Genomic DNA, 19,979 nt, shown 5'->3' with positions numbered 1-19,979 from the left:
AGTTTTTTGGGACTGTAAAATGTAAAATTTTCAAGCTCGCTCGCATTTTATCGTTATGCAATTCACCTGATGTTGCTGCCAGTAATTGCCAGCAGTTCAGCCCGGTACGCCCCCTCCCTTAATTTCCAAAGCGAAACAATATGGCTAAGAACGGCAGTTTTTGGACTGTAAAATGTAAGATTTTCAAGCTCGCTCTCTTCGCTCGCGCGCATTTAATCGTTATGCAATTCACCTGATGTTGCTGCCAGTAATTGCCAGCAGTTCCGCCCGGTGTGCCCCTCCCTATATTTCCAAAGCGGAAAAATATAGCAACAAACGGCAGGTTCTTTTTTTTTTTTTTTTTGCTGTAAAATGTCAAAATATTCAAGCTCGCTCGCTCCGCTCGCTCGCATTTAATTGTTATGCCTTTCTCCTGATGTTGCTGCCAGTAATTGCCAGCAGTTGCGCCCGGTGTGCCCTCCCCCCTTTATTTCCAAAGCGAAAAAATATAGCTCCAAATGGTAGTTTTTTTACAGCAAAATATGAAATCCTAGCTACGCCGGTGCCCTTTCCACGCTTGGTTTCCCTTAACAACAGTAAAAGTCTAGGGATTGAGAGCTTCCTATATTCCAAATGTCTGTCAAAAAAAGAAAAATCTCGTTACATTATGGTCAAAACGCACCCCCCTTGAAAAAAAGCTGATGACGCCCCTGGAGCTATATGCTGGATATCCGGATTTTAGATTTAAAAGATGTAATTCTAAACCCAAACTACCCAGTTGTAAGATATCATAAATGTTGAAATTGCTCGTTCAGGAGGGATATCATTTTAGAGGAGAAGGGTGCATTGTACGTCGGTCTATGTTATGTTGTTTTGCCGCCCTGTCTGGCAGTGATCCGTATCAAACATCGGTCAACCATGAAGCGAGACTGCCTCGTGTCTGGCATCCCTCCTCTTCCACCATCTGCCCAATCTCGCTCCAACTCAAGAGGATTTGGTCTTTTACCATTTCAGTAATCTACAGGACTAGTCAGAAACAAGTAAATTTTGCCCTATGCCATCTGGAATGCAAGTTGAATTAACGCTATAAAGCGTTTCGACAATGTTGCAGTATCTTTAAGATTTTTTTCCATTTATGTTTTATTAGAAGAATCATATACAGAATCACACGATTTGTAAATGATTTGCATGAGTAAAATAACAAATCACAGAAGGAAAGTTAGCGGAGAATAAAAAAAAGCAGAACAGATATTGTTCAAATATGATTATAAGCAAGCGGATTCTTAAGGCCTATTTGTTATTTTTGCTGGATAAGGCAGATGGAATCTCCTTGCACTGGCATGGCTTGTAATACATAATGAACAATCAGTGATCAGCCTGCTTGATTGCCTAGCCGTGATACGTCTGGCTGTTCACATCAAATTGATTGGAAAGGAATCTTTTGCATACAAAATGATGATTATCTTTAAGTAAACACACAAATGAAGCAGAAAAAGAAGGTGTCGCTATGCTTAACTATTTACTGCTAAGATGCAAGATAAAGGGCGGTGAGTTAGCTCAGACGGTAGCGCGTCTGCCTCATGATCCAAATGACCCCGATTCGATTCCCGTGTTCCACTGAGCAATCTTGTGTGTGATCATTCCGTCTCCTCTAGTAGCAAGAAACAAAACACTCTGTCCCTCGGATAGGACATAAAATGGAGGTCCCGCGTGTGAGAGAATGTAGAAAATATAGAATGTAGAGCAATTCTACTCAGTGCAGTCCAACGGAACACTATATCTGAATAATATATCCATCTGGTGTTTGTGTTTTCATGCTAAGGACTTTCCATCAATACACCTCTGCATGGAAATATACGGGTGCACGTTACGAGACCGACACTCACGAGTCATACAGCCCACGAGTCATAGAGCTCACGAGTCATTCAGCCCATGAGTTAAACAGCTCACGAGTCATGCAGCCCATGAGTTCGACACTAAGCTAACAAGGCCCACGAGGCCGACACATTTAAGCCCCGTGTTATATTTGTTGAACTCGTGGGCTGTTTATACCTATAGTGTCGAACTCATGGGCTTTATTTGCCTATAGTGTTGAACTCATGTGCTGTATGACTCGTGAGCTGTATGACTCATGGGCCTGTTTTCAATGTCGAACTCGTGGGCTGTATGACTCGTTGGTGGGTGTCGGTCTTGTGGGATGACCCCAAATATACTATACCCCTTTCATGAAAACAGCGATATGGAGTTGACAGTTTAAGTTCACCTAAAGGAAAGACCAACTACCTATCTGTGAAAATTTTTAAGTTAAGATTATCTTTTTATTCTTCGACAAGACATAATAAAAATTCACTTTTAATGAGGAGTTTATGATGTTAATCTTAATCATCAGTATAGATGTATGAAGGAACGGATTTATTCTCTTCACCTGTAATTTGATTCAAGATCTGAACAACATACATTCTCATCAGGACGTTAACTCTCATTGCAAGGCTAAAAATATCATATAAATTATAGGAAAAGAGCCCCATTTCTATACTGCTGCTATAATTATGATCATATGAGTGTTCACATGTCTCCATGTCGTTGTTGTTATTGTGTTGGTTGCTTTCATTACTACGTTGGCTTTTGCATTTTTCATTCACTCACGACACCAAATTCATCGCTACAGTTTACACCTCACATCACAAATAAGTCTTGTTCAGTGACCATGTGGTTTTGTGGTTATGTGAAGTATACTAACGTTATGTTTAACCAGGATAGGAAAGCCGGTTGATAATACGTGCATGTACAATGAATATCTAAAATAAAGAAAGATAACACAAAAAAGCCTCCTCTCATCAAAATGTAAGTGCACTGCGACATGACCGTTACCATGGTGACTGGCACTTCGGCGTATACACAATCTAAAATGGACGAAACATTCTTTGAGAATAAGGCGAACCAAATGAGCAGCAGTGATTGACTCGTTTTTGTTTTGATTGGATGGTTCTATTTGCTTATCAAAACCTCACATATATTTTTTAAACAACTTTACAGCTCAAAATGAATATAACGAAAGGAATATTACAAGCCTTAACCTCAATACATAATTGCATGCTCAATTCTCATTTTGGTGGTGATTACCTGAAAATGCACAGAAGCGTCCCCACTCCGTGAGATTAGTAATGATAGATGATGCATTATTCACTTCCTATGTGGATTTCTTTGGGCGCATGAATATACCGCAGTTTTGTTTTCCCTCAAAAGTGATTTAATTTGTTAGTGGAGTTCAATTCAGCCTCTTCCTAAATTTAAATCAATCAAGTACAATTCAATCATCTCTCTTCATGATTTGGTAATAATGCAGTTTATGCAATGACGTCATCAAAGGTGACATATTACTGGAGCTTCTCTTTTTTCCCCCCTGCGAAAAGTTGTCCTTGATTTTCAGGCTGATATTCAATAAATCAGTCAAGAGCAATACACAGTTAATTCTAATGCACAACAGATGATCCAACGATCGGCCAATCGGTGATTCGAGAAAATGGCATGAGGATGAAATAAGGTTTGGGAATTTGCACCCCATATTTTCATTGTTTGTTTGTTTGTTTGTCATCTAGCATTTCCTCGACGGCAAGAAATCTACTCAGGAGAGCTGTTCAGTTTCTTTTGGTTTCAGTTTCTTTTGTTAAGGGGTGGGGTTGTCTCGACGACATGTCTAACATGTGACGAGCATGTGATGAACATGAGTTCAAATAACCTAAGGTTTTGGTATTGCCAGCTGGTAAACAATACGCGTCTCATGAAATTCAGATTCGATACACATTAGTGTCTGGGGGTGCCTCAGTCGCCGGATAGCTAGAAATGGTTAATTTCCCACGTGCATGAATTGCACTAAATATCACTTAAGAGCAAATGTTTCGATAGGTTGGCTTAATGGATCATGATTCTAAGCTGCAGTTAGCTTTCCGCTTTTAGATTATCCTCCCCCACCTTCCATTTTGTCCAAGAAAGGTGAGTATCCTTCAAGATCTTTCCCTTGAAACTTTGAAGATTCTTTCCGCGCTTCAAAGAGCATCTGATGCAGGGCACCTTTGTATAGTAAAGAGGATGATTGTAGGCATACTTATTTTACAATCGAATACCGATTTGGTTTTTGTTCTGTATAAGCAAACTTTTCATCAAGGGAACAAGAAACAAAAACAAATCCAATACAAAAACCTACATCATAAGGCAAGGTAACATCAGTTTCTTTATCTTTGTTGGTGCAAAAGTTCATATTCATGTAACTTGAGACATATCGACCATATCATTTACAACGTAGCCGATGAAAACAAATTCAAATCTGTAAAGCTATAAAACTTCTTATCCAAATGTCTTATTCCTGAGCAGGACTATGTTTTCACATTAGCAAACTAGATTTATATTTTTGTGAATTGGGCACTTAAGATAAAAAGACATCTAAAATCATTTTCATCTTCCTCAACCAAGCAAGAAATTCATCACTCACCTCCTCCCAAGATCTATGCGTCAAGGTGTGAAATTTTTCTTATAAAAGGGGGAAAATTTACGGCCGAGAGCTCATTATCATGCTGGGCATGATATTACTCCTACCCATGGATATAATAAACCATGTGCTCTTTAGCATTACATTCGAGACAGATCCAAGGGTGGCATACATACATCAACATTGAACCAGGATATGGTTATATGTTCAATGTGTTTGTGTGTGTATTCGTGAGTGTGTGTGTTCGTGTGTGTGTATGTGTGTGTGTGTGTGTGTGTGTATGTGTGTGTGTGTGTGTGAGCAGCAGCGCATACAAACGACTGCACCAAAACAAGAAACATCAATTCGAAACCGTTTACTTGCAAACATACTGGATAGGTCTATAGTTGCGTGTTTTCCCCAAGAATAGTATAGAGCGAACGAGGAAGTCCCAATGCATGTAACTGCTTCACAAACACCAAGGCAGACAACACATATTATCAGAAAATTTAGTCATAAAGGATGAAATATCCAAGAAAGCGATATTTGAAAAGGGTAAACAATCAAAGTTTAACATATAGCGAGTCACGTACAACCTTAAAGAGCTGGAGTCATTGGGTAATCTGAGAAGTGGGCCCTGTTGCATAAAACCCTTACTGCTGAACTTACCGCTCCTTTCTAGCGGTAAGTCTTCAAATTAGCGGTAAATTTTATAATCCCTGATGCTGATTGGCTGTGACGCCTAATTTTGACGGTAGTTACCATTCAAATTCAACGGTAAGTTTTATGCAATGGGCCCCAGAATCAGTTGTAATGTGTTCCGAGTAATGGATGCTAGCTTGTCTTTATCAATCCATTGCCGCAACTGAATATTTCATTTATGACTAAGTTCTGAGCATTTCTTAACCATGAAATTTTCTTTACTGTTGTGATCTTGCAGGACTTTGGCATGACTATCCTTCTGAAAGAGTACTGGAACGATCCAAGACTGGCCTACGGGAACATGACGGACCAGCCATATTTCGCGTCGGGAAAGAACATGATTGAACAGATCTGGGTTCCCGATCTCTTCTTCGCCAACGAGAAGCAGGCAAACTACCATGACGTCACACAACCGAACAGGCTCGTTCGCATCTATCCAAATGGAGACGTGTACTACAGCATGAAGTGAGTAACGCGTGCGCGCCGTGCGATGTAACATCACACTGACGTGTTATTCCATGATAATTGCGTTACACTGGGATAGATTGGAATAAATCTTCATCATGGTCCAGGGTTTATCTTTTGTTTAGCGCACTATACTTATCAAGTCAGCAACCATGCAAATTGTAGAAGAAAAAAAAAAACCTCTATCTGTGAAAAGTTGGGTTTGGGGATGACCGAGATAGTATGGATATAATACGCCTTCGCATTTTTTTTTTTTTTTTACATGAGCCAAGTCCACAGATTTTATTTATAGCTGGAGTGTACTATGCTCCTTTGATGGGAATGATATTGGTGATAATTTTTTGGGAGGTTAGATTTCGTAGGTGAAAGTTACTTGAAAGAAAGTCAGAATACGGGTAGATAATGTAAGAATTTTCATATATTCTACGATAATTTCATTCACAATGATTGCAAATGTAAGGCATGTAAGGTGAGGCTTCTGTTTTGGAAGAAATTACTTTGTTGTTGCGTGCCTGGGTACGACTGCGCCAATATTTCATTTGCATGATGCTAGTATTGTCTGTACTGATTGGATGCAACTTAATATACTCAAGGGGTTAGATTTTTCCTTCAACTTAACGGTATGATTTAGATCGTATGTTACTGTGACTGAGATTATGTATTCAGAAAATGTGGTGATCAAAAAATTATGAAATAATTTGCCATGACACAGACCTGTCGTAACGCTGCACTAACTGCGACCTTGATTTCAAAGTCGTTTTTCACACCCATGCAGCAGGACTCGGATGAAGTCACATTGGGAAGGGGTGAGTGTACGAAAAGAGGGGATGGGGGCTCTGTTTTTCAGGTAATCAGTCGGGTTTTCACTCCATTACAGCAGTCTTTTGTTACGTGACAAACCGCACTACCTACGTCATGTCCCGTCGCGTTCAACTTTTGGCGGTGATTCTTCTTACAGGGGTCTAGCGTTCATCCCTGGAATATGACCTCTTCTGTCGGTCGGGATATCTCGTGTCTGCGCAGCCTTTCAAGATATTATGATTGAAATCATCAAGTGGCGTTCCATACTTGTCACTTCCTCCCTCCCCCCCCCCCCCCACACCTTCACGGTCACATACATCAGTGAAACTTTACAATTTGTGCAGTTGAAGCGACAATGATTATTGTTCTTGCGGATTTCATCTTGTCCATACACGGTCATCAATTTGCAAAATCATTTTCATCGATATCATTTTTAAATAATTTCGGGTCTTCTTACAAAATTTCGGTCGCGAAAAGTTTACCTGATATCATGCATATCTCAGACTTGTCGCCGGTGGGAACAAATCCGGTCTGCATTTCTTTGACTGCGGGAAAACCTAGCCGACCAAGCCTTCAGTCCCGAAGGCAAATTCTACACTGCACGGTCCTGTCAAAGAAAGTTAAAACACACACAATACCATTGTACGAATACACACAATTTTAATTTAAGATGCCTACTCTCACCCACCCACACATACACGCACGCGCAAACAAATGTAGTCAGTACGGTTTTTTAGGGCTAATAGCCCATCATGAAGAATGATAAGAAACAGGCAAAAGCTTGTATAGACAGCAATGCACTGTGATGAATAACTCCATATCCTAATCACTGCTTCATAGCAAACAAAGAAAGTATCTGGAGTGCAGGAGCACAGCCTCGGACAAGATTTATAATTATGACGATAGGTGGCTATGATTTATGCACTCTGCACCTGAAGGATGTACACGTAACAATTTCAGTGATGTCACCTGCTAACATCTGGCAAGCTGTTCCATACACGTACTGCTGAGTGGATAAAAGTCCGACCAGTGAGTATGTATATATATATATATATATATATATATATATATATATATATATATATATGTATATATACATATATATATATATATATATATATCCCTAGTTGGCACCTTAGGGAGACATATTGGGGGGAAGTGTCTTCATTAGGGAGACAACTGGTCATTAAGGAGACAATTTTCGTGTCTCCATTGCGTAAATTGCCATTGAACATGTATTTTAAAATTTGCATATAAAACAAATGGAAATGTCTTCCAAATGACCCATCTAGGAGTATATATATATATATATATATATATATATATAAATAATACATACTACCACTACTACTACTAATAATAATAATGATAATAATAATAATAATAATGTGTGTGTACATATATATACATGCATACATACATACTGTTTGTGTGCGTGTTTGTGTGTGTGTGTCTTTTGTGTGTGAGATTACTATATTCACGTGCTGAAACTGAATCTGTTTTCTTCTTTTTGTTTCGCTGAGGTCATAATATCCTTACAAAAATGGCTCATATTCTTTACTAAGAAATCTCCCAGACGAAGATGCCAGCTGCCTTTCACAGACACAGACACAGACACACACACACACAAATACCAAACAAACAAACAAACACAGACCACACACACTTTAGTCCCCCTGTCAATGCATAGAGATGGAGGAAGATGCGAAAGGAAGATCCTTATATACTACCATCTCCTCAACAAGGCAGATAGAAATAGGATGGGTGGTTCAGGACCAATCTACCACCAATTTAGAGGATGCGTGTATGTCCCACTTCATTACTTCACATTCTACTATCACTCTACTTGTATCATAAGGGACAAAAACTGTGCCAATAGAATTTACGTTGAAAACACATACGCTATACTGAGGTACATTTCTCAGAAACAAATACAGCATATCTTATTTGGCATACCACTTTAATTTTCAGGCATGGTAGTCTCATCTTATCATGGTGAAGGTAGGTGATTAATGAGAAATCCCGGATCTGACGTTTTAAGGCGACAAAGATATCTTAGACCTGTGCATCCCCTGGTATAAAGCATAATAGAATTGTTTAAAAAAAAGAATAAGGGGTACAATAGTGGACGAGTTCTCATTTTCACTAATGGTGTTAGCGTGCGAGTGAACTTTTCTGTAAAGGGTCTTTTCCGTAAAGAAAATAAATATATGAAAACTGAGATCCCCCGCTACACAAGTCATCCAGAGGATATGCGGTACATTTTTTGGAAACATAACGAGGTTATGTCTTATTAGCCGACAGGCGTACGCAAGTGACGTGAAACGAAAAGATCCATGATCAGAGGAGACAGTTCGTACAGCGCGTTTTCTTTTTCTCCTCAAAAGCAGATATTTGGCTTAATTCCATCCAAGATGTGCTGGGGATTTCACGGGATTATACAGATTCAAGTCTGTCGATCCATTGTACAACTTCTACTCGCTATTTCATCTGAGTTCGCTGGCAAAATCCTGCCTTTGTTATTTGATTAGAAGAGGTTATAGAACCATCCAATTACACTGGATTTATCGCAGAAATGTCACACTAATGAAATTTTGTAGAAATTGTATTTGGACTGCCATCTTTTTTCCGCTATTATTGAGGAATGTGAACCTGTACGCCAAAAGGTACGGAAGAGCAATTTTCTTCTCCATTAGCTTTCCTCTTATTTCGTGAAAAATCTCTTATTTCTTACACTTTCTTTCTTTCTTTCTTTCTTCTTGTCCTTTAATCGCTTGTTCTTCTATTTTTCCCCTAATTTTTTTTTCAGTGTTTTATTGTCCCCAATTAGCATACTGTTTTTATCAGCCTCTAACCGGATTCAAGAGAATATGCCTCAAAGAGGCGCATACACTTTCCCTCAAATTACGACTCTGATTGAAGGATGACCCACTTTCAATACTGTTAATCGTGTTTACCGTGTAAGTTCTGTCTTAGCCAGTAGACCTCATGAGAATTCGTATTCTCGCACTTTTTGATGTAAGAACTAAAAGCCACATCACCACTTCAAGTGTGAAGCCGAGCCGTCGATAAATGAGGGCATCTTTATGAACCACCATCCATCTTGTGGTCTCGTGGGACGATCAGGGCTGGTGATCAGCCCGAGGCTGCTATTGTGGTCAGATCTGGCTGGACATGCTGAGCCATATATAGCTATAAGTAGACAAATACAATCTGTGTATACTGCGCATATGGGAAAAAGAACACTGATTGTGTCAAGTACTGTGGTTTATCTAGATACATGTGTAAAGTATCGATGTTTTCGTATGGTGCCAAGGATGCTATAACTCCGTCGTCTTGCTTCAGTAACCTCGACGTTCATATCTCAGGAAGATACCGTGTCCGTTCACGTGATGATTAAGCAATGGGGTCCTGAGTGAATGCTGCTTTGGATATTTTTTCATCATTAATCTGGAATCTCTACATCTAATTTACACAAATTAACAACAAATTTACAAACATCAATTTACCGATTTGAGAGAGCATCAGGGTCCATATTCACCTGAAATCAGAAATGTATAGCCAATCAAAGAATCAGACATTAGTAATCAGAAAACTATTAAAGGCGCCGTTGAAAACATCAAGTCTATACGGATTTATTTATATAAGAAGGATTCAAACAAATTAAAAGATTCAACTTTTTAACATAACAATAACACACAGTATGAAACTCCGTAAATGCTTTTTCAGTGAATAGATGAGCTATGAAGTTGGAAGGTGATGCTTTCATTCCTGACATGAGTGATTTAATTTCAGCGGACAGAAAAGTTAAAATATGTGCTGGAAATGAAAGGCAAGATCTTTTCCATGGGCTAGAATGATGTAAAATCCTGAAGTATTAAATTCTGTTATCTCTTTTGAATACTGAGTTATTTCGGATGATTAACATGCCGTGTTCTGGAGATCTTTTAAATGTACCACCGGAATGTTGGACAGCGGCAGGGTTTTATGATGTAGATAGACTTTACCTTTAGTCGTTTTTTTGAGTAGACACGATCAAGTCTCCAAGAAGCGATCTCCCTCTCTGACTTGGATTGATTGATACACCGACCAATGTCACGATCCAGCGAGTTTCAAATGGAACAGGCGACTGGTTTTCACCCTATCAATCAGAGACTGACAACCCACTTCCTTTTCGTGCATCAAATCGAGCAATAAAGGGCGGGAAACGCAGTCATGCGATCATGTCGTCTGCTTGCAAGTAGCTCCGCAGAGGAGGGGGACTTTGTTTTAAGGGCTTAGCGATGTTGGCCTCAATATCTTTGACCATAAACTGAAACATTGTAAATGTGAAGAAGTTTTTGACTTTCACATTCGTTATATTCCCGATCTCTTGTGCTGTCGTTGGTGAGTGAAAATGAATGCCGAAAGTCTGGCATAATGATTCATATTCTTTGAAAAAGTTTTGTTGAAATTGCGGAGGGATTTTTGTGCTATTCGCTTTACCGTCAAGACTGAGGATTATAAGACAGCACCCGACTTCTTGCAATCTTTTTTTACTGACTGAACGCAAAGTGCATTGCCACAAAAATACTTAAGTAAGACAGTAAAATACAAGCAAAAGAAGTCGGACAGACATCTACATGCACACTAAGACAAACAACGTCAGACAGAAATACACACATCAACGCACACTCTTGCCAACACAGTACAGCGCCCTGTCTTGCTTACGTTCTTTTTTTTTTCAAATACGAATCAACCCAGTCCCATTTTATTACGCGAATTTTAGCTACCACATAGCATTCTCCGGGAGTACTCTATACTGCATGCGTGTTTGGCTTGCTGTAACAGTAGGGACTATGTCCATCCATACGCATAGTCATATCAACATCTATTTCATGAAATTCATTATTGTCCTACCTTGTCATTGTTCGTGTGTTCTCATCAACTGCACTTCATTTTTCCCTGGTTTACTTCAATTTGCATACTCGTTATTTCTTCCTCGTTAAATGTATCTTAATGAGGTAAATCCTCAGCGGATGGAACACAGTGGTCATGACAACATGTCCCAGTGAATATATTTGTCTCCTGATCTTGTCTGTATGATGAATGGGGCTAATACAACACCTAATGACATGGAACCTTTTCTTTTTAAGCTGCTTTCTGGCTGTCGTGAAAAAGATTTGGCTTTTATTCCCTTACAGTGTGAAATTAAGAGAACATGGCTGAGAGAACGCGAATGGCGCGCAATATTGGGATCTGGACTAGGGCAATCACGGGCAACGGAAGCGCGCTAGATTAAACAGGGTTTGGAGCACTTTTCGCAGCTCCTATTTCCGTCTTCTCTATACCGACTGCAATAGGACCTCTTGAAATGAATTTATAGAGAGTGTGCATCCCCTCCCCCCCCCCCCCGCCCCAGCTAAAAAAGAGAGAAAGAAATAGCCCTCAAAGATCTTTTTTACAAGTTTTTCAAAATTTCTCATTGATGCACGTCATTGGTGCACGTCACGAGACCGACATCCACGAGTCATACAGCTCACGAGTCATACAGCCCATGAGTTCGACACTAAGCAAACAAGGCCCACGAGACCGACACATTAAGTCCCGTGTTGCATCTGTCGAACTCGTGGGCTGTTTTTACCAAGTGTCGAACTCATGGGTTGTATGACTCGTGAGCTATATGACTCATGGACCATTTCTTAATGTCGAACTCGTGGGCTGTATGACTCGTGAGTGTCGGTCTCGTGGGATGACCCCACTTAAAGGGTGGTATAACACGATATCCAGCAAAAGAGAAGACAGATTTTTGTTGATGGAAAACATCCGACTCTCAGAATGAAGAGTGTGACCAGATTGTTTCATATATACACGAAGAGAAATTGTATTTTAAGGAAGCACCTTTTTAAGGGGGCTGTCTGTTAATGAATAATCATTTGTTTCGAAGTGCTATTTGATATATTGAGACGCGTTGGTTAAGATTGTTGTAGGGTGCATGAGGATACTATAAACCCACATATCCCGAAACCGTACCACCATGGACACACACACACACACGTTTTAAGAATACTATGCACAGTACAGACACCAGGTGCTTCATTTCAAATCGATTCACAGGAGTACACAATATCAAGTTGACCTCCCCCTCCCCCCCCCCAAAAAAAAAAGAAAAGAAAAGGAGACCAGCCTTGAATACGTAAATTCGCAGTTATAGTCCACACCTGAACGGCAACACCCGAATTTCTTTAGATATCCCTTGGTTGCCGTTTTATTGATCTTCCTCTGGCAATGTGGTTTTTTTTTTCACTCTGTGTACAGATTTCTAGCTCAAATGAAGACAGATATGATATGATGAATGCGAATCGACATCAAAGACTGTGTATTGATGGGAACCTTGATGAAAGTTGCGCTTAAAGTGCGCTCAATGCTCATTGGTCGTTTATCTTTCCATCAGGTCAAAGGTTAATGTTGCAGGCCAGTATTGACGCTGTTTTCTCCCTGTACATGAACGAGCACTGAATCACAACGCTCGTAACTTTGCAAAAGTCGCTCTTGTACTATATAGTTCTGCATTTTCGTAAGGAATTTTCTTTCAGAAATATAAGACGAGGATCCGGGTAATATCTACAATACTCTTTCCATGAGATTTCATCAAAACATCAATCAGATGAATTTGGATTAAACTTCTCGATGTCTTTGCAAGCATAATAATCTTTAGTCACCCACGATACTCATAAGCTATTCTGTGCTCCTATATGAATCAAACACTTATGTCATAGAATACCTATCCTCTATCAGAGCAATTTATTTGTTGTTTTCTTTTTTTTCTAAGTTGCAGTTTTTGGGATAAATGTCAGGGTGTAAAATAATCAGAGCAATATGTTAACCACAACGACAGCCACAACCACAGATGTCGCTAGAAATATAGTACCGGTACGCTTCTTATTAAAATCTTGCATAAATAATCGCTGTTTATTTACGTCGATAAAGAGCAATTTGTCAATCAGTTACAGTACACTCCTGTTTTTGCTTCCATTTACCTTCTCTCGGACGACGACCATTTGTCATGGCAGCTGGCATTTGCATCATTTTCTGAGGAGACAATTCCGAAATTTCAAAACATAAGAGTTGCGAATACAATTTTTTTGAGCGATTTCACTTTAAAAAATCGTTTTAGAACGATTCCACTTTGTCAATATTTTTGTCAATCAAATCATGGTTTAACATTGTCGGACGAGAACCACGTGTGCTATGACAGATTTGTTTTTAAATTAATTGCCACCCTTTGTACAGATCATTCTGTACATTCTGTACATTAATATTCTCTTACTTTCATTCAGCATGCCTTGTCTGCCTCGGACTATTCAACGTAGAAATGTCGGAATTTTAAAGCCTTGACATTTTGTTCCAAGTTCATCGTGTCACTGCCGGCAACCAGCGACAGCCTGGTGGTGGTATCGCTGCCCGGAAAGCAGTAGATGACAGGTTCGAATCCTATTGGTTCCTCTTTAGGACATGTTTGTTAAAATGTAAATCAGCAGTTGCGATCTTACATAAACATTTGTACAGAGGGAGACCACTGTAAAGATTCTCTCATAGCACATCTTCTCTTTATTAAAAACCAAAGCTCGCGCTAAAATAATTGGACTTCTGATCTTTGGTTTCTCCTTTCCAGGCTGACGCTGGTTCTCTCCTGTCGAATGAACTTTGAGACGTTTCCTCTAGACAAGCAGAGATGCAAGACAGTCATCGAAAGCTGTAAGAACACCCAACCAATCGGGGTCATCCCACAAGACCGACACCGATGAGTCATACAGCCCTTGAGTTCTACAGCCCACGAGATCGACACTAGGCAAATAAAGCCCATGAGATCGACACTGGGTTAAAAAAGCCCACGATTTCGACAGATTGGATACAACACGGGGTTTAATGTGTCGGTCTCGTGGGCTTTGTTTGCTTAGTATCGAACTCATGGGCTGTATGACTCGTGGGCCATATAACTCGTAGGCTGTATGACTCGTGGGTGTCGGTGTCGTGACGTGCACCCGACCAATCAGTTCCATACTCCCTCATTTTTCCTTTCCATATGCATGTTGGGTTGTTGGATAAAAACTTTTTCTAGTCGTAGAAATGACAGAAGCCGTGGATTATATTGATGAATCCAATTTCCACGATGGAATCAAGTTAATGATTTTACTGGTAGGATCGTTCCGTAGATGTGTCATTGAGACTATTTTCAAGCACAAAGAACGCAAGGAAATAAGATGTTGAGTGTAACTCAGAAAACGGAACTGAAGAAGATAGATGGTGGAGTTCAGGCCAATTTTTCATCGTTTCGGAGACACGCCTGATACTAGCTAGGATGAAATTCCTCAGTCAAATATAGTTAACGTCTGCATTTGTTAGAGAACATGAAGATACTTCTGAAAAATGGTCGATAGAATTTGCAGCACATGCCGTCGATTTGATTTGATTTTTATTTATTCCAACACGGTAAAAAGAGTACTATCAGCTTTAAAGCTGCTTCTTTTTTTTTTAGCAAGGCAATGCGTAAGAATTTACAAAACTGAATCAAGAAAGAAGAGTAACAGATACAAGCATAAAAATGATTAAACAAAACATAATTAATGACATACAAATGAGCAAAATCAAAGCTAGAAGAGATATGACTATTCATTCCAATATTTAGATTTTTCATTCATTTTCAAATTGTTAATTGCTTCGTGGACACTGTGAATGTATAGATAGTTATACATCTTTTGAAGACGTTGATTACGCATTGATTGAAGTATTTATAGTCGGTTAAATATTTTACATGAAGTAACTTAACCCGTTCCATACGGGAACCTGGTAGCCTGTGTATTAAGTCTAATATGGGGATTTCAGAATTCAGTATGGAACGGGTTAACATGAGATAACTGTGATCATGACTATTTCAATAATTCGTTGCATCGCATTCACTGTATCTCATCATGTATACGAAGAAAGAAATTCGTGAGTGACGTACATGCGACAAGTTATTTGTTTTACAGGCGTGATCTCATTATGTTTTAGCACTTACATTTGTTATCCGTGATACATCCAAATTGTAGTTGGTTTCTATTTTGAAAGCTAAGTTCATACCTTTATAGCTAAGTATATACTTCGCTTTCAAACCCACTACAATTTGGATGTATTGTGGATAACAAATAATGTGCTAAAACTTCTAGAATTATTGAGGAAAATGTTAGCGTTATCTTTTGCGCTGCATTCATAGAGTTAAATGGCTAAATCCACACACTCATTAGAATGGCAGATCATTATTTCAAGGCTCTAATCGACCGTTTTCCGTTGATGGGTTGCCTGTAATAGATCAAAGCACTGACGATGAGCTTACCCTCGAGTGGAAGGAACCATTCGCCGTCCAGATCAACTCCAGAATTATGTTACCACAGTTTAGTCTTCTCCCAGACATTGATCACGGCCCGTGCTCGGATACTTTTTACACAACAGGTACTTAACTCTTATATACGGTAAACCTAGCTCTACTTGTATTGCTTCTTCAGGGTTTTTTATCTTCTGTTGCATGTCCAACCTTATTTCTTAAGTATTTCTTGTTGCCTTTACATTCATATCGTGTTTATTTGCCCTTGTTTTGTAGTTTATATTTTTCTCTTGTTTCTGTCCTGTCTGTCCTGTTTTGAATATAAGAAAGTCTAAGTTTTACGCCGATTGCATCAGTTGTCCACTGTATACGAGCACTGCACTTTAGTGGACCCTTGATTTTCTTTCTCAGAACGTGGATAATGTAACAAATTTGATTTGAAACTATTATACGTATACATGCCTTTAATTCGCTATTTACATCTAAGTTTATCATACATTCATCCATTGTATGCTCAAGATCATTTGCAATTTCGTTAGGCTGTGTAATGCTCTGTTGAAGAAAAAAGTTAAAATAAGAATTGAATTAGATGAATAATTGAATTAAAGTACCAAATATATTGGATTGATTTCTCAAAAGGATTTCTTATCAGTTCAGTGAAATGCATGATCCCTCTACATGTGCGTGGAAAGCTACGAGTAGCAAACATTGCCCTTATTGTAAGGCCCTCAATACGTTTATGTGAAATTGTTCACAGCATTTGCCGTTTGTAAAGGTACACATAAAATAGATTAAAACTCTGTTCATTCAAACGCCCTGTATTTTCTTAGGTTTGTCTTGTTACCATATTCACACCCGGGTATATAGACATTAGCGATGCTAACTCTACTGACAGTGGAAATATGGTATGAAATCTCTAATGCTGTAAAATGTCTATTACGATAATCCAAATGATTATACACACTTAATTTAGAGCGATGGACAATATCTGATAATTAGATGCATGCATTTAAGACAATGTTCGTTTCCCTTTCCACATCAAAGCGTTCACAAAAGTCTCTGCTTTTGGAGGGAGAACATAAGTTTTTAGACGCTTGATACTTTCTGCGAGTTCTGAGACAGATCAGTACACAGACAACAACTGCAATCAAAACTACTAGTAACTGTTTCAATACCCTAGAAAATAATAATATCATAGAATTATATTCTAGGTTCAATACAGAGTTGACTGACAACTATGCCATCCGAGATAGTATTTCTTTGCCTCACCTTTCAACATATTTTATGCTATTAACCGAGAATTCTCGCAGCTGCTTCTAAAAGTATTAACCACTTGGCCTGTACATTGAGTGAAAGTTTGAACGAGAGTCAAACTGTTTTGCTCTCTCCTGACTTGGTAGGAAATTTCTCCTGCATCGAGTTCTCCTTCCTGCTCATCCGGGAACTTACCTTTTACGTGGTCCAAGCCTACATGCCTACCGCCCTCCTGGTTATCATTAGCTGGGTGTCCTTCTGGATTGACATCAGCCAGGCCGCTGCTAGGGTGTCGCTAGGCGTGACCACTATCCTCACCATGACAACTACTACCACTGGTTACGCGGGCTTCGCTGGTCTTCCAAAAGTCTCCTACACTAAGGTGGGACATGGTGATAGGGTTTACTCGACTCATAAAGCTAGGGATATAAACTCATATTTCAGTAGGTGATTCCCTAGATGAAAACAAAATATTTTCTGTCGTCTGCGAAATCAATCCGAATATTGATACATGCATTAATTTTCGTCATAATAGAACAAATGCATGAATTTTCATACATCATACGACTTTTTCTTGTATAAGTATTTGGATCCAATTGGCATGCTTACAGATCATCTTGTCTATCTATATATACATTTGAAGTTGGGATCTAATGCTTTATACATTATATATATATATATATATATATATATATATATATATATATCTAAACATATATATTACAATCTTGAAACTGGAGGGTATATGGCTTATCGTTCGTCTGTGACTTCTTTCACTTCTCTTTTTTTTTTTCCGGAGTCGTGAAATAATCCGAACATTTATATTGTCCTGTTAATAATCGAGTAAATTGAAATGTCGCATTAGAATGAAAGCAAGTACAGTGCTATTGCAGAAAAGACAACGCCCTTCTGGAACTTGTTATGATATAATGAAAACCGGTAAAATTAAACGGCGTAAAATATTAACGCCCTAAGGTAGAGTGTTGGAAAAATTAATATTGACAACTGACGGTTATGGCGTCGTCCCGTCTTGCGTAGTTTTGGCGATCCCTCGTTTACGCCTCATCTGGCAAGTGAGCACCAATCAAACACCTCGGCAGTCGTTTTCATGGCCACAGGCAGAGAAATAAATGGTTTTTCGTACGAGAACGAGCAGTGACCTGTTGTTTTCATTTTTCCTCGAGAGGGGGCGCTGTTGGCAAAAATCGAGCGCGGGCACGGTAATTAACTTGGTCAAGGGATTCGGATTTGCATTTTCGTCTGAGAAAGATCAGTCAAGAATTACTCTTACCATGCTTACTGCACTTTACCAAGCATGTGAAATTTATCATTTAATACTGGGGCGGATCCAGGAATTCCGTTAAGAGGGGGCGCCTTTACAAAATATTGGGGGGGGGGGGGGCGCCCGGTGCTCTCCCCCCGCTGGATCCGCCAGAGGAGAAGAAGCAAAATGTAAATTGTCGCCAATAACCCGAGGGAAATTGTGGGCATTTGCGAATCTAGCTGTCTGGTTTCTTTTTGTGTGTGCGTGCGTGAATCATATGGTTATATGTCAATATCCAGATCATTCCTATTTTCCTATCTTCAAGGTACAAATATTCGATCACTACCTAGATATCAAGCTAAGGTTTGTGAAAATGAAAAACAGTTAAAATCTAAATAAGGTGTATTATGGAGTAGATTAAGCTGCCTTAGTTTTGAGCTTTACGAAATTCTCTGTTTTTTATTTAAATCTGTGTCATCTATTTCGTTTTATTTCTGTAGGCTGGACAGAGAGTAGGGCCAGATTATACGTACTCGTTTTCATCTCTCTTTCTCTCTCTCCTTCTCTGCATAATGCACTTACACAATCACATTTACATACATACAACACACAAATACAGGCTATCGATATCTGGTTCGATGCTTGTTTAGCCTTCGCCATAGCCAGCTTGTTCGAATATTCGGTGGTTCACTATTTGTGGACCAGAGACAGAACGGAACGACAGCGGCAAAAAGTCATGAGAAAAGCCAACAGAAAGGTAAGTATAATATGAGATGACGAATGTTGATCTAGTCTACAAAATTATTGCGCACTTTGATACCCATACATCCCATTAACGAAAAGTTTGTAGCATTTTCATTATACAGTTCCCACTTTCTTTTTGTTAGACATGTGATGCTTGATAGAGAATGCTATAGGTCACGTACTTATCTTTTGATCATGGCTCTCAACCAGGGAACCTGTACATCACCACTGCTATGACATGATGTTACATAATACCTGTTCTAACACGGAATGTTGGAACCCAAACCATGAATCGAGAAAATCGATAGTGGTCTTGATAATGCAGGTAACCGTTGTATGTGTTCCCTCAGACGGAATTTACCGACACCATTGTCTGTATAGGCTCCAAGCCTGATCAAGATTTGAACATTTCTTCAAGACCAAGGGTGCCTATGTTTATATCGACTTCTTTTACCTCTACTTATTTTTCCCTACAGTTCAAATTTCCCGGTTTGTGTATCAGTGGCAATGAGGCTGAGTCACCAATCCACCAACATCGAAGCCACAACATCAGCAACACGGGCAGAACCGACTTCATAGTTGCCATCGACGAAAACAAACCATACCCCGACAACCGCTACAACAAGTACAACTACGGAGCCACCTACCGACCCGTAAGGACGTCGAACTACCGCACAAGCTACGAAGGCGAAACGAGGTCGGATGTCCGCGACGATGATGTGGAGAACGGTCTCGCACCAGGAGTTAGCGGGGAGCGAGCTGGGCGAAGGGAGGGACACGTCCCGGGAGAGAAGGAGCATCCCGTTCTCTTTGGACTCTTCTCCTCTCAGAAGAGAAATTCAAAACTCCTGGCTCTCCGAATCGACCAGCTGGCCCGAGTCATGTTCCCCTTAACTTTCCTCATCTTCTGCGTCACGTATTGGAGCTACTACCTGAACATCCGCTCCTACACCATCTTATGA

The 19,979-nt window shown here is 39.5% G+C and overlaps 1 protein-coding gene across 1 annotated transcript in view; it reads left to right on the top strand.

The window, feature by feature from the left end:
- Nucleotides 1–19,979, top strand: part of LOC139725852 (glycine receptor subunit alpha-4-like) — a 36,925-nt gene extending 16,946 nt beyond the window's left edge. Inside the window, exons 3-8 of the mRNA XM_071636934.1 lie at nucleotides 5,385–5,611; nucleotides 14,067–14,149; nucleotides 15,743–15,883; nucleotides 17,156–17,391; nucleotides 18,893–19,030; nucleotides 19,494–19,979. Coding sequence (XP_071493035.1) covers nucleotides 5,385–5,611; nucleotides 14,067–14,149; nucleotides 15,743–15,883; nucleotides 17,156–17,391; nucleotides 18,893–19,030; nucleotides 19,494–19,979 — 1,311 coding nt within the window. The remainder of the gene's footprint in view (nucleotides 1–5,384; nucleotides 5,612–14,066; nucleotides 14,150–15,742; nucleotides 15,884–17,155; nucleotides 17,392–18,892; nucleotides 19,031–19,493) is intronic.

This window comes from Diadema antillarum, unplaced genomic scaffold (assembly GCF_040938485.1).
Source record: "Diadema antillarum isolate AM-2024a unplaced genomic scaffold, OU_Dant_1.0 scf00000017, whole genome shotgun sequence".
NCBI lineage: Eukaryota > Metazoa > Echinodermata > Echinoidea > Diadematoida > Diadematidae > Diadema > Diadema antillarum.
The sequence above is the reverse complement of the archived record's forward strand: the minus strand, read 5'-3'. Positions and strand labels throughout refer to the sequence as shown.